General features: G+C 45.9%; 1 protein-coding gene across 6 annotated transcripts in view; it reads right to left on the reverse strand.

The window, feature by feature from the left end:
- The window catches only part of pds5a (PDS5 cohesin associated factor A), a 226,653-nt gene that overhangs the window by 71,206 nt on the left and 133,683 nt on the right, over positions 1-21,764 (reverse strand). For all 6 annotated transcript variants that reach the window (XM_078216356.1, XM_078216398.1, XM_078216375.1 and 3 more), the window contains exons 13-15: positions 17,846-17,959; positions 9,474-9,555; positions 8,524-8,572 (exon numbers count right to left, since the gene is read on the reverse strand). In XM_078216356.1, coding sequence (XP_078072482.1) covers positions 8,524-8,572; positions 9,474-9,555; positions 17,846-17,959 — 245 coding nt within the window. The remainder of the gene's footprint in view (positions 1-8,523; positions 8,573-9,473; positions 9,556-17,845; positions 17,960-21,764) is intronic.

Consider the following 21,764-nt stretch of genomic DNA (forward strand, 5'->3'; position numbering starts at 1 on the left):
TAGAGAGACAGACAGATAGAGAGAGACAGACAGATAGAGAGAGACAGACAGAGACAGCGAGAGAGAGGGGGGAGACGGCTCGAGGGGGGGGGGGAGGAGATGGCTCGAGAGAGGGAGGGGAGACGGCTCGAGAGAGAGAGGGGGGGAGATGGCTCGAGAGAGAGGGGGGGGGGGGGGGGGAGACGGCTCGAGAGGGGAGGGGGGGAGAGACGGCTTGAGAGAGAGGGGGGGAGACGGCTCGAGAGAGGGGGGGGAGACGGCTCAAGGGGCGGGGTAGACGGCTCGAGAGGGGGGTGGGGAGACGGCGACAGAGAGGGGGGAGACGGCGACAGAGAGGGGGGGGAGACGGCGACAGAGGGGGGGGGGGAGACGGCGACAGAGGGGGGGGGGGAGACGGCGACAGAGGGGGGGGGGAGACGGCGACAGAGGGGGGGGAGACAGCGACAGAGGGGGGGGAGATGGCGACACAGAGGGGGGGGGGGGGGGGGGGGGGGGGGGAGACGGCGACACAGAGGGGGGGGAGAGACGGCGACACAGAGGGGGGGGGGAGGGGGAGAGACGGCGACACGGGGGGGGGGGGGGGCAACGGCGGCAGGGGGGGGACCGGACGGCGACCGGGGGGGGGGGGGGGGGAACGGCGACAGAGGGGGGGAGATGGCGAGGGGGTGGGGGAGAGACGGCGAGAGAGAGGGGGGGGGGGAGACGGCAACAGAGAAGGGGGGGAGACAGCGACAGAGAGGGGGGGGGGGGAGACGGCGACAGAGAGGGGGGGGGACGGCAACAGAGAGGGGGGGGGAGAAAGACGGCAAGAGAGGGGGGGAGGCGGCGAGAGAGAGGGGAGGGGGGAGACGGCGAGAGAGAGGGGGGGGAGACGGCGAGAGAGAGGGGGGCGAGACGGCGGGGTGAGACGGCGGGGGTGGGGGGGCAAGACGGAGGGAGGGTAGGGGGCAAGACGGAGGGAGGGTGGGGGTAGATGGAGGGAGGGCGGGGGGGGGAGACGGAGGGAGGGCGGGGGGGAGACGGAGGGAGGGCGGGGGGGAGAGACGGAGGGAGGACGGGGGGGCGACGGAGGGAGGGCGGGGGGGGTGACAGAGGGAGGGCGGGGGGGAGACGGAGGGAGTGCGGGGGGGAGACGGAGGGAGTGCGGGGGGAGACAGAGGGAGGGCGGGGGGGAGACGGAGGGAGGGCGGGGGGGAGGCGGAGGGAGGGCGGGGGGAGAGACGGAGGGAGGGCGGGGGGGAGAGACGGAGGGAGGGCGGGGGGAAAGACGGAGGGAGTGCGGGGGGAGACGGAGGGAGGGCGGGGGGGAGGCGGAGGGAGGGCGGGGGGAGAGACGGAGGGAGGGCGGGGGGAGAGACGGAGGGAGGGCAGGGGGGAAAGACGGAGGGAGGGCGGGGGGAGAGACGGAGGGAGGGCGGGGGGAGAGACGGAGGGAGGGCGGGGGGAGAGACGGAGGGAGGGGCGGGGGGAGAGACGGAGGGAGGGCGGGGGGAGAGACGGAGGGAGGGCGGGGGGAGAGACGGAGGGAGGGCGGGGGGAGAGACGGAGGGAGGGCGGGGGGAGAGACGGAGGGAGGCGGGGGGAGAGACGGAGGGAGGGCGGGGGGAGACGGAGGGAGGGCGGGGGAGACGGAGGGGAGGGCAGGGGGAGACGGAGGGAGGGCAGGGGGGAGACGGAGAGAGGGCAGGGGGGAGACGGAGGGAGGGCAGGGGGGAGACGGAGGGAGGGCAGGGGGGAGACGGAGGGAGGGCGGGGGGGGGGAGAGACGGAGGGAGGGCGGGGGGGAGACGGAGGGAGGGCGGGGGGGAGACGGAGGGAGGGCGGGGGGAGACGGAGGGAGGGCGGGGGGAGACGGAGGGAGGGCGGGGGAGACGGAGGGAGGGCGGGGGGAGACGGAGGGAGGGCGGGGGGAGACGGAGGGAGGGCGGGGGGAGACGGAGGGAGGGCGGGGGGAGACGGAGGGAGGGCGGGGGAGACGGAGGGAGGGCGGGGGGAGACGGAGGGAGGGCGGGGGGAGACGGAGGGAGGGCGGGGGAGACGGAGGGAGGGCGGGGGGAGACGGAGGGAGGGCGGGGGGGGAGACGGAGGGAGGGGGGAGATGGAGGGGAGGGCGGGGGGGAGACGGAGGGAGGGCGGGGAGATGGAGGGCGGGGGGGAGACGGAGGGAGGGGAGGGAGGGCGGGAGGGAGGGCGGGCGGGGCAGGAGGGCGGGCGGGGCAGGAGGGCGGGCGGGGCAGGAGGGCGGGCGGGGCAGGAGGGCGGGCGGGGCAGGAGGGCGGGCGGGGCAGGAGGGCGGGCGGGGCAGGAGGGCGGGCGGGGCAGGAGGGAGGGCGGGGCAGGAGGGAGGGCGGGGCAGGAGGGAGGGCGGGGCAGGAGGGAGGGCGGGGCAGGAGGGCGGGCGGGGCAGGAGGGCGGGCGGGGCAGGAGGGCGGGCGGGGCAGGAGGGCGGGCGGGGCAGGAGGGCGGGCGGGGCAGGAGGGCGGGCGGGGCAGGAGGGCGGGCGGGGCAGGAGGGCGGGCGGGGCAGGAGGGAGGGCGGGGCAGGAGGGAGGGCGGGGCAGGAGGGAGGGCGGGGCAGGAGGGAGGGCGGGGCAGGAGGGAGGGCGGGGCAGGAGGGAGGGCGGGGCAGGAGGGAGGGCGGGGCAGGAGGGAGGGCGGGGCAGGAGGGAGGGCGGGGCAGGAGGGAGGGCGGGGCAGGAGGGAGGGCGGGGCAGGAGGGAGGGCGGGGCAGGAGGGAGGGCGGGGCAGGAGGGAGGGCGGGGCAGGAGGGAGGGCGGGGCAGGAGGGAGGGCGGGGCAGGAGGGAGGGCGGGGCAGGAGGGAGGGCGGGGCAGGAGGGAGGGCGGGCGGGCGGGAGGGCGGGCGGGAGGGAGGGCGGGAGGGAGGGCGGGTGGGCGGGTGGGAGGGCGGTGGGCGGGAGGGCGGGAGGGAGTGCGGGTGGGCGGGAGGGAGGGCGGGAGGGAGAGTGTGTGCGTGTGCCAGATGGCTATCGGTGTGTGATAGACACGGATGGGTGTAGGTGTGAGGGAGACACGGATGGGTATATATGTGACAGAGGGGTGACTAAGAGAGACGCGAGTGTGAGTGTTGTGTGTGGGGAGAGAGAGAAAAATGTAAGACTTCAGTATTTTTTTTAAATGAAAACTTTTTCATTATTACCAGATTATCCACTCCTAAAGTGGGTACTACCTCCAGCGGTTCATGTTAAGGAGAATGGGAGTATGGCTTGGTCGGGGTTAATGTGAGGGAGCTGTGTAGCTGGCAAATGGATTTGAGACTGCGTGGTTCTTCCTAATTCCGAATATATGCATAGATTACAGCTGCAAAAGATTTGATTTTGGTGTTCACACCTATTTCATGGCAATTGTGTGCAGTTTTGGTCTCCTTTTCTGAGGAAGCATGTTCTTGTTCTCGAGGGAGTGTAGCGAAGGATGCCATGGATAGCGGGACTGATGTACGAGGAGAGATTGACTCGGTTAGGATTGTTTTCGCTGGAGTTCAGACGAATGAAGGGGGATCTCATAGAGACTTATAAAAGTCTAACAGGGCTAGACAGGGTAGATGCAGGGAGGATATTCCTGATGGTGGGGGAGTCCAGAAACAGGGGTCGGTCTGAGGATTCAGGGTAGACCATTTAGGTCAGAGGTGAGGAGACCTTTTTTCACCCAAAGAGTGGTGAAATTCATTACCACAGGAAGTAGTTGATGCCAATCATTCAACGTATTGAAGAGGCAGCTGGATATAGCACTTGGGGCAAATGGGATCAAAGGTAATGGGGAAAAAGCAGGATTAGGCTATTGAGTTGAATGATCAGCCATGATCGTAATGAATGGTAGAGCTGGCTCGAAGGGCCAAATGGCCTCCTCCTGCTCCCATCTTCTATGTTTCTATGGCAAAACAAGAAGTGCTGAAATTATGGGAATGCTTGGGGTTCCCCAATGTTTTCAGGAAATCAGAAGGGGTTCCGTTGCTCAAAAGGTTTGGGAAACCCTGGTGTAGGCCTTTGAATGATTCATAATGTGACAGTATTGTTCAGCTTATGAAGCAATAAAGTTTACCAATATACTACCAATAGTTAAAAATGTTGCAACATACTTCAGAACTTCAAACACTTTTATAGCAAGCTTTCTTCTTCAGGAAATTAGGCCGAGACCATGGAAATGTAATGACCCATAGCTGGACATGAGGGTGAGCTTGTAAAAAAATGCCCTTAAAACGTATTACTTCTCGTAAACATAGCAAGCTGCTCAAAGAGTAAGCCTATATTTCTACTTTCCTAAGATGTGGGGAGGGGTTTACTAGTGATGTTAAAAATAAGCTCCAGGAACGGTGGAACAGACCAGTTTTTTTTAAAACTATTCCGTCAAGTATTCAGACAATGATCTGTGATAAGTGCATATGATACCAAGGCATGAGGACCATTAGCGCTACTCCTTGTTCATTTACTTCCATGTGAAAATAAGTGGGTCTTGCAGAGAACTTTGATCTATTCTTTCGGCATTCTCCCAGAGGTACTACTGCCATAACCAAGGCAACAGACATCTGCTCTTGCCTTTGCTACTTTGCAACAAGCATTTCAGAGAGGCAAAAGCAACCACTCCTAACTCATTATCAAATTTTCCATTGCTTCCCTCTGAGGAAGAACTTAACCAAACCGTCAGAAAGAGCAGGAAACAAAAAACAGTATTGCATGCATAAGTGGGTTTATCCTACTGTTCCAAAGTATAACGTATTGGCCCTCGTGCTCAATTGGGTTATTTTTTCTGCTTCTTTGGTGATGTTGAATTGACACTCTGCTTTATATTGTTAAGTTTCCCAGAGTTATCATTTCTCGTAGATTACCAATTAAATAATTTTTTGCAGATTAATTAAATTTATGATGCATTATTTTTACATCACAAACTTGCAATGATGACTAATGCTAACAAAATGTACGGCATGGAAAGTTACACAAAAATATTCCTCAGATTTTCCTGCACTAAACCTGTCCATGGTATATGGAACATAACAGTTGAAGAATTAATGCTTTTTATATTTATTCATGTTTGCCGCTGTCAGCCAAGTCGAGCATCTCACAGGAGAAGTATTATACCGTGGCAGGAAAAGAACTTATCTAACTTCATCATCTTCCTAAAACGCGTCTATTATTAGCAATATTTGTTCAGTCTGCATCATTGGATCATGCTCTGTAAAAACATAGCACTTTTTGGAGTGGGGAGTGGGAAAGAAATGTAGAAAAGATGGAAAATGGGTGAGTGGAAAGAAAAGCAATGGGGAAAAAACTTCACTCACTACACTTAAAAGATAAGAAAGTGTCAATAATCATGCACGGAATCAAAAGACATCCTTAACAGTGATGTAATTACACAAAAAATCTAATTTCTGGTTTTGTAGGTTTTGAATTTATGTACATTCAATTTTGCCACATATCTGAATAACTACAAGGCCAAATAATTCAAGGTCAAAATGATTTTTCCTCTTTATCCCAGTTATCTCAGGAGCATGTCATACAAAGGTGGCAAAGGAGACTGAATGCAGCGAGGCAGAGTGCACAAATCCGGGAATGTGGTGAGGGGATATCTTTCCAAAATCTAGTCAACTTTGCAGTTTGCATTTAACTTAACTGTAACAGAAAACTAGTTTTTTTTCCAGTCTTAGCCAGTGATAAACAAGGCCCTTGCCGCAAGGCACCTGCAGCGTAGTTAATTAGGTAACTGGTTAGAACTGGTTCCCTAGCCAGCAGTGTTTGACTCATCTCACTGGAATCTGGGATACTATATATACAGGTCTAGCACCCGTATGAAATTGCAGCACACATGAAGTCACACTAAGATAGCAGCTCAAGGCCAACTGCAGTGAGACAGAGCTTAAATTAGAGAATGCGTTAAGTGAGGGAGTTCGGTGTAGTGAGGGAGGAGGTGCTGTTCTGGCCTTTTACAAAACGGAGTGGTCAAAGGGAGGGAGCTGCAGACAGAGACGAGAGCTGAAGCTTGGAGGCATTAATTAGGTGAGCAGGGAGGTAATTGCTGGGTTTTAAGTGTTTTTACCCCTCTAAACTGGGGCAGTACTGTAGTTTAAATTGGTACTGGGGAGACACAGGTATTATAATAAATTAACAGCGTAACTACTTGAACTTTATAATATAATTACATATAAATCGTTGAATGATAATCTAAACTTGAAACAAAATTGGTTATATAAAATCAAATAAAGATGGCAGAGCAGGTGATGCATCACAGTTGTAGCATGTGGGAGCTGGTGGGTACCTGTATGCTCCGGTGGATACCTGTGTGCTCCATGGCAGCGACACCTGCATTAAGTCTCTACAGCTCGAGGATCTTTGGCACCGAGCTGATGAACTGGAGTCCAAGCTTCAGACATTGCGTTGCATCAGGGTGCGGTAAGTTGTCTGGACACTTTGTTCCAGGAGGTAGTCTCACCTCTTAGGCTAGGCATTTCAAATTTGTTCTGTAGTCAGGAATAGGAAGGTGTGACTTTAAGAGGGGTGGGTATGGGGACCCAGAAGGAGGAGCCTCAGCCTTTTAAAGTGTCCAATGTTCTTGCAGCTTGGGTGGACTAGAGCCAAAAACTGCAGGAGGCTATTCAAGTCGGGGGAACAAAAAGGAATGCTGGAGGCAATAAGATGGTGGCATCTATCTGTCTCAGGGGCAATGGACTTGTTGGGGTATATGTCACTTCTCAATTGAACATTATCAGGTGTGGCTGCAGAGGCCAATTTCAGAGTGGTAGTCCCTTCCACAGATGAATAACTTTGGCTCGAGGTCAATTCATGTTTGTTCCTTCAGGCAGGCTTTCTTAGCTGTCATCTGGTCATTTCTTTTGTCCTCTGTGTTTTCCACATCTTTCCTGACCTCTTGGCTCCAGCTATTCCAATCAGCAGTGAAGACCTCCCATACATGACTCTAATCTGGTCAATTTGAGGTCTCATTTATAGACTCCCTTGTATTGCAGACGGAGGTGACCAACTAGTTTTGTGCTGACAGCAAGTTTATTATAAAACATCTTTGGGGATGAAGCGGTCATCCATCCAGCTCACATGGCCCAGCCAATGGAGTCACCACTGACTCGAGAGAGCAAACATGCTGAGGATCCCGCATACTAGTGCACTTCCATATTCACTATGCCTTGTGAAGAGAGGCATAATGTCTGTCTGAGCCAGCAGAGGTGGAAGCTGTTCGGTGGTTTTTCTTGGCTTGCGTATATATGAGCTTAGTTAGGGGAAAAATCACTGCTCGACAGACAGCATGAATCCTGAGGGCTGTGTTGCCTGCCTGGTAAAGGGTTAAGGACATTTCCTGAGGGTTGGAGGGGAACTTGGAAGAGGAAAGATCCAGTTGTTGTGGCCCACTTGGGTACCAACAACAAAGGGATTCTGCTGAGGGAGTATGAGCAGCTATGGACTAAATTAAAAAGCAGAACTACACAAGTAGTAAGTTCTGGATCACAATCTGAGTCATGAGCAAATTGACATAGGGTAAATAAGATCAGTGAGTTGAATGCATGGCGTAAAAGATTGGTGTGGGAGAAAAGAGCTTTGGTTCATGGGAAACTAACAATACTGGGCTAAGAGGGAGCTGTACATTGGCACTGCCTTCCCTGAACCACTTGTTTTAACAAGTGTACTGACAGTTGGGCTGTAGATAGGGCTTTAAATTAAATAGTAGGGGTGGGAACGGTTCAGGAGAGAGGAGTTTTGGAAAGTTAAAGAGGAAGTCAAGGCACAGGGTAGCAATATGGGTAATTATACTGTGGGGATAGAAAGGAACAGAGCCTACAACCATAAAGGTGCTCAAGCAAGTAAAGTCAGAGTAGGGACAAATAATGAAAAGACAGGATTAAATGCACTTTAGAAATTTTGGCTATTAAACCATCAACCTCACAGGTGGAGAATGGAGTTGGAACACAAAGCTTGAGCACCATGTTTGAAGAAAAGCTAAGACTTTTCAAAGAAGTCCATAAACAATACGTTGAAATGCAATGCACCAGTATCTGTACCTTAACTGTGTGCATGAGCAGTGCTGGGTAAATGTAATTACTCTATAATGTAATTACTCGATGATTTTAAATCCAATTATGTCGGTTGGACAATCAAATGATGACTAGTAAAACAATAGAATATAGAGGTCCATTCTTTGGCATTGCCAAGTTGATCAAAAACTGAAGAATCCTGTGAAACCCCTAAAACTTTACTTTTTATTTGCATTGCTTAAATTAAGAACTTAAGTGATAAGGTATTCAACATTTTGACAGGCACAAACACATCAGATTACAAAAGTTATGAAATCTGGATTATTTACATATTCTATCAAGAGATCACGTCAATGAAATTAGAGCAAAATAGGTTCACAACTTTATGCCATTTAGTTGTGTGACCTACTTATTTGCATTGGAGTCAAATTAAAAATAAGTAGCATTTGTAAGCAACATGGAAATCCATTCAGAATCAATATCAACTGCTACACTTTGATTCCAAAAAACTATAACAAGAAAAACCATGTACTTACTTGCTATAGCCATTAACTTGGCAAACATTGCAGTATTATTCGCCTCTGACTGGAACAAAACAAAGGTTTAAAATTAGAGAAGCAAAGTTTTTCTCCTGTCTAAAAGAATCGCAGGCATAGTATGCAGACGGTTCCAGATGCAGCAATTTCTGTTGCTTGGTTAGCTTTATTACTGCAACATGAGCATTTTGAATATTAATGTTAGTGATGAAAATGTAAAAACGCTAGTCATTTAAGAGACAGCTTAACGATCATTTCAACAACCAAGAATTAAAAAACATTACAGCATCAGAAAGGTACCTTGAAAATAGAGGAATTAAATATTCCAATTATTCAATATTATAGATATAATCGGTTACAAATTATTAATGTAAAATAGCTTGGGTTTATCATGTGCTTTCCACCTTAGGATGCCACAAGCTTTCTCATAGTTAATGTGCTTTTGAAGTGTAGTCACCATTATGATGCAGGCACGTGTGCGGCAACCAATTTAAGCATTGTAACGCCCAACAAACAGCAGTGAGATAATAGGCTGGAGAACCTGTCCTAGCAATTTGGTTGTTATTTAAATGTTGGATAGTATATCATAACTGCCCTGCTTTTCCTAAATACTGCCACGTGATTTTTACACCCACCCAAGTGACAGACTGAATTTCTGCTCAGTGCCTCATTGGAAAAATGTCACTGTGCAGCATTCCTCCAGTTCGACAATGCATTATACAATCTAAATTATCTGATCAAATCATGAGTGGTGTTTGAACCCACAACCATCTGAAATTGGGGAGGTGGAGATTAAAACTTCACTTGAAAGCTTTGTTTCCATACGGTACTTTAAAAAAAACTAAATTAAATTCAAGAACAGCAAACATTCCAAACCTGATTCTATTTGGGTTTCGATCAATCAAGATAATGTACTCATCAAATGTTATTATAATGTTAATAAGACTTACAGCAGGCTGTTTGTGCAGGTCTAATAACTCCCGGACATGACTCCGTAGCATGTTTTGGCACTTCCACATTTCATTCAATGCTCTGTGGGCAAAATCAAGATTTGGAACTGTATCATAGCCTAATTCTACTTTCTCACACAGACACACACAACAAGCAGCCATTTCCCCTACAAATGCTGATTGTTGCATTAGAGAATAGCTATTCTAGCTGATCACGAAATTCTTCAAAAGAACATTTAGTTAGGTCAGATCAGCCATAACCTCATTGAACGGTGGATCTGGTTCAAGGGGCTAAATAACCTACTCCTGTTCCGATGCTCCTGACTGGATCCTGGAGGGGGGAGAGTGGCAGATGATGGGATTCCTTGGGCAAATATCCCTTGCAGAAATTCATGCAATTGTGCTAATTCAGTCATGCAATTTACCTCTCTCCCACTATAACCGCACCCTGCACCATACATAAGGTTTCAACTTGCACTGAATGTCTCCATATTTATGTCATTGCAGTGCTGAACGTGCTTATTATTCTGCACTCAGAATAAGGCAATGCTTTTATAGTGAAAATAAAAGTTACCAGCTTTGAGGGATCATTGTCTCATGGGGTATGGGCTGTTATTGCTCATCCCTATACAACTGAGTAGTTTGCTAGGCAATTTCAAAGGGCCCAAGAGGGAATTGCTGTGGGTCTGGAGTCACATACAGCACTGAGCGAATAAGGGTGGTGGATTTTCTTCCCTAAAGGATATTAGTGAACCAGATGACCTTTTACTACAATCTGGTAGTTTCACCATCCCCATGATTGATACAAGTTGTTTTTTGTTTCAGATTTATTTATCGCCCAAGCCCCTGGATTCCCTGTCCAGTAACTTAACAACAGACTTCAGCTTTTCGAAGATGCAGCACTGATGAGGCATATAGTAAAACAATTTGTTTTGAGATGTTCTTAACTAGGCATTTTTCTGGGGGGGTGTAAATATTTACGCTGATAATGAGCTTTTGATCTCAACAATGTTTTAAAAACAAAGTTGAAAAAAAATTTGATAAGAAAACACACAATACTGTTTTAATGCCAAAAAAAAGCTAATGGTCTTTTCAACTACATGATACATTCTCAATGGTGGAGACAAAAATAAAGATTATAGAACCTCATCAGTGTTATTTGTGGATAATGCTGGAATCTGTTATTGCGGAGGTTAAAGCAGGACACTTAGAAATCACAATGCAATCAGGCAGTGAACATGGCTTTATGAAATAGAAATCGTGTTTGACTAATTTACTGGAGTTTTTTGATGAAATAATAAACAATGTGGATAAAGGGGAACCTGCAAATGTGCTGTACTAAATTTCCAGAAGGCATCTGACAAGGTGCCACATCAAAGGTTACTACACAAAATAATAGTGTAAGAGGGTAACAGATTAGCACGTATAGAAGATTGGTTTGCTAACAGGGAAGGGAACAGAGAGTAGGCATTAATGGATCACTTTCAAGTTGGCAAGGTAAAACAAGTGATTGTCACAAGGAATGATGGTGGGACTTCAATTATGTGCGATCTATATCAGCGACTTGGATTAAGGGACTAAATGTACAGTTGCTAAATTTGCTGATGACACAAATAGGTAGGAGAGTAAGCTGTGAAGAGGACATAAGGATTCAGCAAAAAGGGACATAAATAGGTTAAGCAAGTGGGCAAAAATTAAGCTGATGGAATAGATTGTGGGAAAATGGGAATTTGTCCACTTTGTCAGGAAGAATAGAAAATCAATATGTTACTTGAATAGAGAGGAATTGCAGAAAGTGGTTAGGAAGGCTAATGGACTGTTGTACTTTATTGCAAGGGGAATGTAATACAAAAGTAAGGATGTTTTGGTGCAGTTATATAGGACATTGGTGAGACCATAGTACCATGTACAGTTTTGATCTCCTTATTTAAGAAACAACATAACTGCATTAGATGTTCAGAGACTTTCAACCTATTCCTGGAATAAGGGAGTTACCTCATGAGGAAAGGTTGGATAGGTTAAGCCTGTATCCATTGGAATTTAGAATGACAGGTGGCCTTAAACATAAAATCCTGAGGGGACTTTACAAGGTGGATGCTGAAAGGTGTTTCCTCTTGTGGGACTGACAAGAGCTAAGGGACACAGTTTAAAAATAAGGGATCTCCCATTTAAGAGAATTCTTCTCCCTCAAAGGACTGAGAATATGTGGAACTCGCTTCCCCAGAAAGTGGAGGAGCCAGGGTCATTGAACATTTTTAAGGCAGAGATATATAGGTCCTTGACTAACAAGGGAATCAAAGGATATCGGGGGGAGACAAGAAATTGGAGTTGAGGACACAAGAGTTACAATCAGATTAGCCACAATCTTATCGAATGTTGGAGCAGGCTTGAGGGACCAAATGTCCGATTCCTGCTCCTGATTTTGTCTGTTCGTCTGTGAATGGAGTATTATGTGAGAAAATGTGAGATTATTCACATTAGTTGGAAGAGTAATACACCGAATATGCTTAAACTAGTAAAGAAACTATTAAATGCTGGTGTTCAGAGCGATTTGCTATCACTGAACATGGAACAAAGTTAACATGCAGGATCTCTAACATCTGTTAGGGAGAGACAATTGGTTGCATATAGCTTGAGGGGCACCACTCTACAAGCATGGGGCAAGGTGGGAGGCAGGCCTCAGTGAGATACCACAGCCAGTATGGGGGTTGAACCCACATCATTAGCACAAAACCCACAATAATCTAGCCAACATGAGTTAACTGACCATGTTGCTCTTTACTGAAAGGGGGCTGGAGTGCAAGAGTAAGGAAGTTTTTCCCGAATTGTATGAAACTTTGATGAGCTCTGCGTACGTACAGCTTTTGCTTTTCAGACCCAAGGCAGGATATAATTGACTCAGAGGGGCAAAACAAAAGTTCACTAAATTTATTTCTGGGATGAACGGCTGTCCCGTGAAGAGAAAAATGGGCCTATATTCTGAAGTTTAGAAGAACGAGAGATGATCTTACTGAAAGATAAGATTCCAAGAGGATCTGATAGGTTAGATGTTGAGAGACTGGCTGGAAAGTTTTGGGTGTGGTCACTGAATAATGATTCAGATATTTAGCACTATGATAATTTTCTGTAACTCTGTAAACACTTGGCTGACCCTCAGAAAAAATGATGGGTAGTAACTTTCTCAAGAGAATGGTGTATGCATGCAGGTCAATTCTGAAGAGTACAAGAAACTCAAAATCAAGAGTTGCATGCATGCAATATTCCACAAGATATTTCTCAACAGGCAAACAGACAATGCTGCTTTTTGTTGCGGTCCACTCTGAAATGCAATGTGGGGAATTATTTGCTCGAGTGGAGTCAAGCTTGAAATTTGCATCGATTTCCCCAACACTGAAGTAGCAATTACAGAACTTAATAATCTATTTAAATAAATGACTGGTTCAGCTTTAGCCTCCACTGCCCTCAAATGCCAAATGTTCTAAACAGCATCTATATAAACAATACTCCCCTCCACCTTCTTCAATATCAAGAAAGCATAATAATAGTATTTTTGTTATAAGCTACCATTTTTTAATTTTGGGACAATAGAGAAAAACAATAATTAAAAGTAAGTAGTTATGTAACATATGTGACTTCTTTAACCACGTTTCAATAAATTTCGATCTCTGCACCTTAAGTATGAAAACTACTATGGGTGACAAGGTAAATGGAAAACCATGATTGTTACCAGTTGCAAAATCAGTTGCAAGGGATCCTTGCATTTTTAAAAAATATAATTACTTTCCATTGTAGCCACTGGCCACCCCTAGTTTCCCCAAGATGGTGATAGTGAATCAGTGAAAGGCTTGCTGGCCCACCTCAAAGGCCATTACAAATCACTTACATGGAGCAGACATGTCACATGTGCCAGGTCCCTTTGGTGAATTCAGTTGTTACAATAGCAACTTTCATGATTAGGCTGGGTGACTATTTTAACAAATTGGGAAAACTTTTCTTTAAACATTTGGAAGGACATTACATTATTTAGACACTTGGGACTTTCTTTTTAAGGAGGTCATAAGTTCACCTTGGCCTTCTGTCGGAAATCACATAATTTCAGCTACCTGACCAGCATGGTACGAGGTGTGTGGGTGTGAGGAGTTTTTTTTTGGGGGGGGAGGGGGCATTCGAAAAAAAAATAGTTTAATAGACAAAGGATAGTGATATATTGGAAATCACCTAACAGAGGTGCTTAAGTTTTGAACCTATCGTTTTGAACTCAGTTTTGGGGAAAAAGCCAAGAAGAGAGGCTGCTCCAACTCTCATTCTCCAGGCCTTGCCTGAAGTTCTGTGTGGTTATCAACCTGCAGCCAGAGAATTCTCCTCTGAGCAAAACTTGTCTGCATCTGGAAACGTGAAAAGCTAAGATGAGGAAGAATTGATCCAGCTCTATATTTCCCTCCGTACCAGATGTCCAATGGTGCGAACTTACAGACATCTACTGGAATCTTCCAGATCAACAGCATTGAAACCCTCATAACTCTATCCTTTATTTCATAAAGCCTATCCTCCAAAGCCCAACTCTGTAAAGACCCCTAGCTGTTTGCCCTTTGTGTGTGTGCACACATTCACGTGCTGTGATAATCAAAAAAAGGGATAGTTATACTTCCAGAGTGCAATTAGGTATTAACCAGTTCTTGCAAGATTTTAAAAACTTTTTGTTTTATAATAATTCAATTATTGTGTTTATTGAAAGCAGCCTGGCTAAAGTATCTTCTATTCTGGGTCTAACAACAGAGGTAAATAATTGGCTATTTTGGCGAGTGAATTAAACTTTTAAACTAATGGTGCAGCCTGCTGAATAGTGGGGTTAGAAAAACTGAGCACGCCTCCCATCCTGGTTGTAACAATATACTGAATTACTTCAGAACGTGCGATGGAGAAATTTGAGCTCAGGATCATTTTCCTGCCATACGCACATATTTACTGCAAAATGAAAAGGAAAACTAGAAACATTTTTCACAGAGTTCCTTTACAACACAGAAATGCTCTACCACAAGTGGCTTTGAATGCAGAGACCACAAAACAATTTTAAATGGAATGGGGCGAGTGAAAGTCGAGAGAGAAATCCTATGGGGAAACAGTGCGAGAAGATAACGGTCAGAATTTGTATGCAAGTTGAATGTGGTAAACTGAAAAACTGCTGTGGAGGGAACAAATTGGCTTAGTATTAGATGGTTCTATTCAATTGCTTTATCATTGTTGAAATTCACTTGATGAGAGCTACCATTGTGTTTTATATTTGTAGGTAACATTTCCAGTACTTTTAGTTAACTTACTGCTACATAAATCTTTCATAGATCAGTTTCTTATGAGTTTCATTGTCTCAGCGTCTTCTTACATCAGTCTCTTCGATTTTGAATTTCATGTCAAGTGTTTTTATAGTCCGGGTCAATAATTGACTATCATGACAACTTGTTTCATGAACATCTTGTTTTATATCAGAATTCCAAGACATTTCATTAAGTTCTGGATGTGCAAGAAGTACCTTCCATCGCTTGAACTTAACTCGAGGGCCAAAGGAAGAGGAACGGCCGAAGGAAGAGCGGTCAATGCAGTGCACCTGGCCAACTTGTAGTTTCCATGAATGTATGTTCCTTAAAGTATTCACCCTATTGCCACAGGTGGTGTAGAGGTGAGGAAATAATGACCACCAGACAGAATAGGAGGAAAACACAGGTACTTCAGCAATATCACTAGCCAGTGGCACTTGCTAAGCAGTTTTCAGTTTTGTATACAGAGGAGTGTCTTGGCTCCTTGGAGGAATGCAGTTAAGAATCAAACCTCAACCACAATGATAGATTTGACTGAATGTGTGGAAAAGACTAAAAATAGTACGGATAAGGGAGTTGTTGGCTAGTGGCAGAAATAGGCATTTTTGTAACTGCATAATTCCTGAATGGCATGTTCCCTCCCTGGTGCCAGGATAAGGGATATCACCAAGCGAACGGTCTGCAATGGGAAAATGATCAGCTAGAAGTTGTGACCCATGCCGCATGTTGGAACCAAAATACATACATCAAAAAAGTATTAAGCTCTTTTAGGCAGAGTTTCAGAAGCGAGGAAAAAGATTGTAAAACAGAACCTCAAAGGCATTAATCTCAGAATCACTTGCAGTGCCATGTAATAGAGAATACAGAAAAGAATATGGTTTCGGTCAATGCATGGCTGGAGTAGCAGTGCAGGAGGGTTTCAGTCCCTTTGGGGCATTGGGATCAATTCTAGCAGAATAAGCAGTTGTGTGCAACAAGGACAGGTTGTACCCGAACAAAGCTTGGACCAATATACTTGTAAAGAGGTAAGCTAATATGTTGGGGGAAGGTTTAATTTGTCAGCGGGAAAGTAAACAGTAAAGATCAAAAATGAGATCAGAGGACAGAGATATATATGTACTACAGTAAAATTAATACAACGAATTGCAGGAGCCAAAAGTCCAGATCACAACAAACAAAACTGATGAACTACAGGCACAAATTGCTACACGGGATGATGGCATGATTGCATTAAGAGCCACATGGCGCATACAAAGCAAGAAATTGATTTAATCTATATGTCTCCATACAGAAGCAAGCAGTGCTGGATCTAATTCTAGGAAATGAATTAGGGTAAGGGGCGTATGTTACAAAAGGAGATAATTTAACCATGACCACAACATAATTCGGTTTAAAGTAATTCTGCAGAGACCAGAAAATACCCACGGTAAAAAGACTCAACTGGATCAGAACTAATTTCAGCAATTTAACAACAGCTTGCATTTATGCATTGCCTTCAGCATATTAAATATTTCCAAGTGTTTTACAGGAACATTAAAACAAAATATTACAGAGCTCAAGTCCAGGAAGCTGAAAGCACAGCTATTAACGGTGGAGCAATTGAAATCAGGAATGCTCCAGAAGCTGCAGTCAGAGAAGTGCAGATACCTCAAAGGATTGTGGGCTGCAGAAGATTTCAGAGATATGGAGGGACAAGGCTTTTGAGGGATTTGAACAAAAGGATGAGAATTTTAAAAACGCAAGTGCTGGTACAACTGCTAGCTAAGGTAGGTCAGCATGCACAGGGGTGAAGCTAACCAATATAGGACACAAGCAGCAGAGTTTTGGATCACATCAAGTTTGAGGAGGGGCAACTTGTGCAAACAGCTGGACTGCATTAGAATACTTCGGTCTGGTAGTGACAAAGGAATGGTTCGAAGTTTCAGCATCAAGTGAATTGAGGCTTATTAATATGGACGTAGGGACCCTTGCACAGGTAGAGTGGAAAAAGTGATTGCAGGATAAAGCAGCAAAATGGAGCAATGGTGAACATTAAAAGGAAAGACCATTTACATACAAACTAGCATACTTATTTGAAGGGAAAAGGTAGAACATCAAAAGCTATTTGACAAAAGAAATAAAACTTAAAACAGAAAAGAGAAAAAGGAGCAAGATTTGGTTAACATCAGGTGCAAGATTAAAATTAGGTGGGAATTTAAAAAGTTGATACGGGGGCAGAGGAATTCTGAGAAACAATTAGCAGGAAACAGTAAATAGAACATTAAAATATTTTAACAAACATAAGTCGTCTAGATGGTTAGCTAGGAAATAAGCAGGATCTATTTAATGATAGAAAGGAACATTTTCATGGGCCTATTTGATGATACAAAGAAACATTTTCATGGGAAAGTCAAGGCCATGGCTAAAATATTGAACTAGTATTTTGTGCCTCTTCACAAAAATGAAATGATGGGAAGATTAGATGAAAGGAGGGGGAAGTAGGTTATAGATAGAATAGTAAATAGACATGTACTAAAGGATTACCCTTACTGAAAGTCACTAAGTCACATGATCCCAACAGAATGCATCCTAGGTTGGTGAAAAAAGCAATATTAGAATTATCAGAAGCATTGATCGTGACCTTTCAATCCTCGTGGGATACAGAATCAGTACCAGAGGACAGGAAAGCTGCTAAACGTTATACCATTATTCGAGAAAAGGGAGAGAGATAAACCAGGAAACTACAGGTCAGTCAACCTTACAATCGGCAGCGAACAAATTATTGGAAACGATCACCAGGGGCAAAATAAACCTGAATTTGGAAAGGCATAGATTAATAAAGGAGAATCAGTGTGGATTTGAAGGAAAATTGTGCGTAACTATCTTACTTGAATTCTTTGATGAAGCAACAGAAAAGGTTGATCAAAGTAGCGCAGTAAATGTGTTATGGACTTCAGTAAGGCATTTAACAAAGTGCCACACAAGAGACTGAGATTAAGAAAATGGAAGCCCAGGAATTCTTCCATCCCATAATTTTCATCGTTCTGTCTAACATTAAACCTGATCTAAAATAGTACTCACTTTACTGCATTTGGGTCCAAGGAAGCATAAAGGTAATAGAGACACTTCATTCTTTCCTCTGTCTCCAGATTATGTGGAACAAGATACTGAGCGAAGATTTTTTCAACCAACAACCTAGCCAAAAAGGAAAACACCAGTTGCATTATGAGACAAAAGGTTGGTTAATGTTAGATATACATATGGGTAGTTTATAAAATATTAAACTACTGCACATGACTCCAGACCTAAACAACGTCTATGTACTTGTTTGTCTCCCAATAGTGCCAAACACATGCAACTCCAAACACTACCGGATTCTGGCTCCATCACTGCTGCACTGTGCCCCAGTGCCAAATTGGAAATCTGAACCCCCATCCTCAGGCTCCAAGATTGTGTCAGCATCTTCCCAGTGTTTTCTCACTGCAGAACCAATCTCTACGCCAAATCCTTAGACATCTCAGTAATCCCAGCTTTGAAGAAATCATACAGACTTGAAACATTAGCTGTTTCTCTCTTCATAGATGCTGCCATCCTGCTCAGTTTTTCCAGCATTTTCTGTTTTTATTTCCATAATCTGAGAACCTGGATTAGAAGCTTCTTAGGTAAATATATTATCAAATCAGATGCATCATCCATGCTGTCCACAGCGTCAGACATTTAAGAAGGACAAAAGTGTAATGCTGGGCAGCATCACTTACCAGCACTGTGGCGGCTCTGGTATTTGGAAGCACCTGGAAGGTGGCCTTTTCTGTGATGGGATCTTGAGGGTCTATCTAGCAGTATTTTCGGGGAGGACTGGAGAGAAAGAGAGAGAGAGCAGTTCTAGGAAGACAGCATTCCTAGAAACTATTTCCACTGCTCAATGTATCCGCAAACCTCCACGATATAATGCTAGGCCTCAGTTCTTATTTAACTTCTGACTCACTAAACAATGCCACACAAGATCTACAAATATATTCCCATAAGGACCTTCAAAGTAAGTTTTAATTGCCAATTTCAATATTGAAATCTTTTCAAGTGCTTTGCAGTCATATCATCGACAAAGGAAAAATAAAAAGCAAATGCTGGATAAATTCAAAGAAAACGATTAAAAAATAAAAGGTATTTTGAACGAAATTAAACCTCAAGAAAATGAAACAGCTAAATAACAAAGAACAATTATTTACATGATTCAAATATGCCTCAGTTGCAGTTCCAAATGCTCGAGCAATCAAAAACACAGCTAAAGAGTAAGATTAAAATTTTCACAAGGTTTTTTTGAGCAGAACCTCTCTTGTGAAGAGGTCCTATTAAATTTCTGGATTCCTACTTTTCAAATGGAAACTCTCTATTACTGATTCCAAAACAATCCTCAACAGATAAATAGTACCCAAAAAAATCTTTCAGGCACTTGCTGTCATCTTTGGGTAGGAGCATACACAGGCCAACAAAAGCACATATTTTTTTGCAAGATGGACGGTGAATATGGTGAATGAAAATGATAGTTAATTAATGTGGTATACCAGTGTGCATACAGCATATCTGACATGTCAGTTGGAGCATAATATGAGAAAATGAGGGGGTTGCCCATTTTAGTAGGAAAAACAGAAAAGCAGAATGTTAGTTCAATGGAGATTTACTGCAGAATGCTGCAGTACAGAGGGATCCGAGTGACATTGTACATGAATCAGAAAATATTAGCAGGCAGGTACAAACACGTAATTAGAAAGGCAAATGGAATGTTAGTCTGTATTGTAAGGGGGATGAAGCATAAAAGTTGGGCTGTCTTGCTTCAACTGGGTAAGAAGTCTCACAACACCAGGTTAAAGTCCAACAGGTTTATTTGGTAGCAAAAGCCACTAGCTTTCAGAGCACGGCTCCTTCGTCAGGTAAGTGGGAGTTCTGTTCACAAACAGGGCATATAACAATACAAACTCAATTTACAAAATAATGGTTGGAGTGCAAGTCTTTACAGGTAATCAAGTCTTAAAGGTACAGACAATGTGAGTCCATATTCTCAACTTGCACTCAGGACGCAGATCAGCTGCAAAACTGCCAAGCAGATGAGACAAAGGAACTACGCCATCTACATGCACACCAAGAACAGGAAACTTGAGAAACTCGGCAACCAAGCCTCCCCCGGTACCACAATAGAAATCAGTACCACTGCAGGGAAGTCCATTGTCAACTTGTCGGACTACACACTTCAACCAAATGAAGTCGAAGTTCTCAGTCGAGGGCTCAATTTCTGCCCTACCACCAGAATAGACCCCATCAGTCTCGCAGCAGACACAGAGGAATTCATCAGGCGAATGAGGCTGCGGGAGTTCTTCCACAAACCCCAAGAGGCCAAAAGCGAACACAATGAGACAGCCAATGAACCAGAACAGCCGACAGAGAGATCCGCAGTGCAGCAACCGAACATCACCCAACTCAGAAGACAGCCCCGAACATCACCCAAGCACAACGCAATCCGCGCTCTCAAGGCCAACCGCAACATTGTCATCAAACCAGCAGACAAAGGAGGGGCTATCGTCATACTGAACAGAAAAGATTACTGCAAAGAAGTGTACCGACAACTGAACAACGAGGAACACTACAGACAGTTACCCGCAGATCCGACCAAAGAACACACCCGTCAACACAACAGACTGATCAAGACCTTTGATCCGGACCTTCAGAACACCCTCCGTACTCTCATCCCACGTACTCCCCGCGTTGGAGATCTCTACTGCCTCCCAAAGATACACAAGGCAAACACAACCGGCTGTCCCATCGTATCGGGCAATGGGACCCTGTGCGAGAACCTCTCCGGCTATGTCGAGGGCATCCTGAAACCCATTGTACAAAGAACCCCCAGCTTTTGTCGCGACACGACGGACTTCCTACAGAAACTCAGCACACATGGAGCAGTTGAACCAGGAGCACTCCTCGTCACAAAGGATGTCTCGGCACTCGACACCAGCGTCCCCCACGATGATGGCATTGTTGCAACTGCCTCAGTACTCAACGCCAACAACTGCCAGTCTACAGATGCAATTTTATAACTCATCCGCTTCATCCTGGACCACAATGTCTTCACCTTCAACAACCTGTTCTTCATCCAGACACACGGAACAGCCATGGGGACCAAATTCGCACCTCAATATGCCAAATCTTCATGCAGGTTCGAACAAGATTCGAACAGGTTCGAACAAGACCTCTTCACCTTCAGGACCTTCAACCGATGCGATACACTAGATACATCGATGACATTTTCTTCCTTTGGACTCATGGTGAACAATCACTGAAACAACTATATGATGACATCAACAAGTTCCATCCCACCATCAGACTCACCATGGACTACTCTCCGGAATCAGTTGCATTCTTGGACACACGCATCTCCATCAAGGATGGTCACTTCAGCACTTCACTGTACCGCAAGCCCACGGATAACCTCACAATGCTCCACTTCTCCAGCTTCCACCCTAAACACGTTAAAGAAGCCATCCCCTATGGACAAGCCCTCTGTATACACAGGATCAGCTAAGATGAGGAGGATCGCAACAGACACTGAAAGATGCCCTCATAAGAACAGGATATGGCGCTCGACTCATCGATCGACAGTTCCGATGCGCCACAGTGAAAAACCGCACCGACCTCCTCAGAAGACAAACACGGCGGACAGAGTACCCTTCATCGCCCAGTACTTCCCCGGAGCGGAGAAGCTACGACATTCTTCTCCAGAGCCTTCAACTTGTCATTGATGAAGACGAACATCTCGCCAAGGCCATCCCCACACCCCCACTTCTTGCCTTCAAACAACCACACAACTTCAAACAGACCATTGTCCGCAGCAAACTACCCAGCCTTCAGGAGAACAGTGACCACGACACCACACAACCCTGCCACAGAAACCTCTGCAAGACGTGCCGGATCATCGACACGGATGCCATCATCTCACGTGAGAACACCATCC

This window comes from Mustelus asterias, chromosome 1 (assembly GCF_964213995.1).
Source record: "Mustelus asterias chromosome 1, sMusAst1.hap1.1, whole genome shotgun sequence".
NCBI classification, from domain to species: domain Eukaryota; kingdom Metazoa; phylum Chordata; class Chondrichthyes; order Carcharhiniformes; family Triakidae; genus Mustelus; species Mustelus asterias.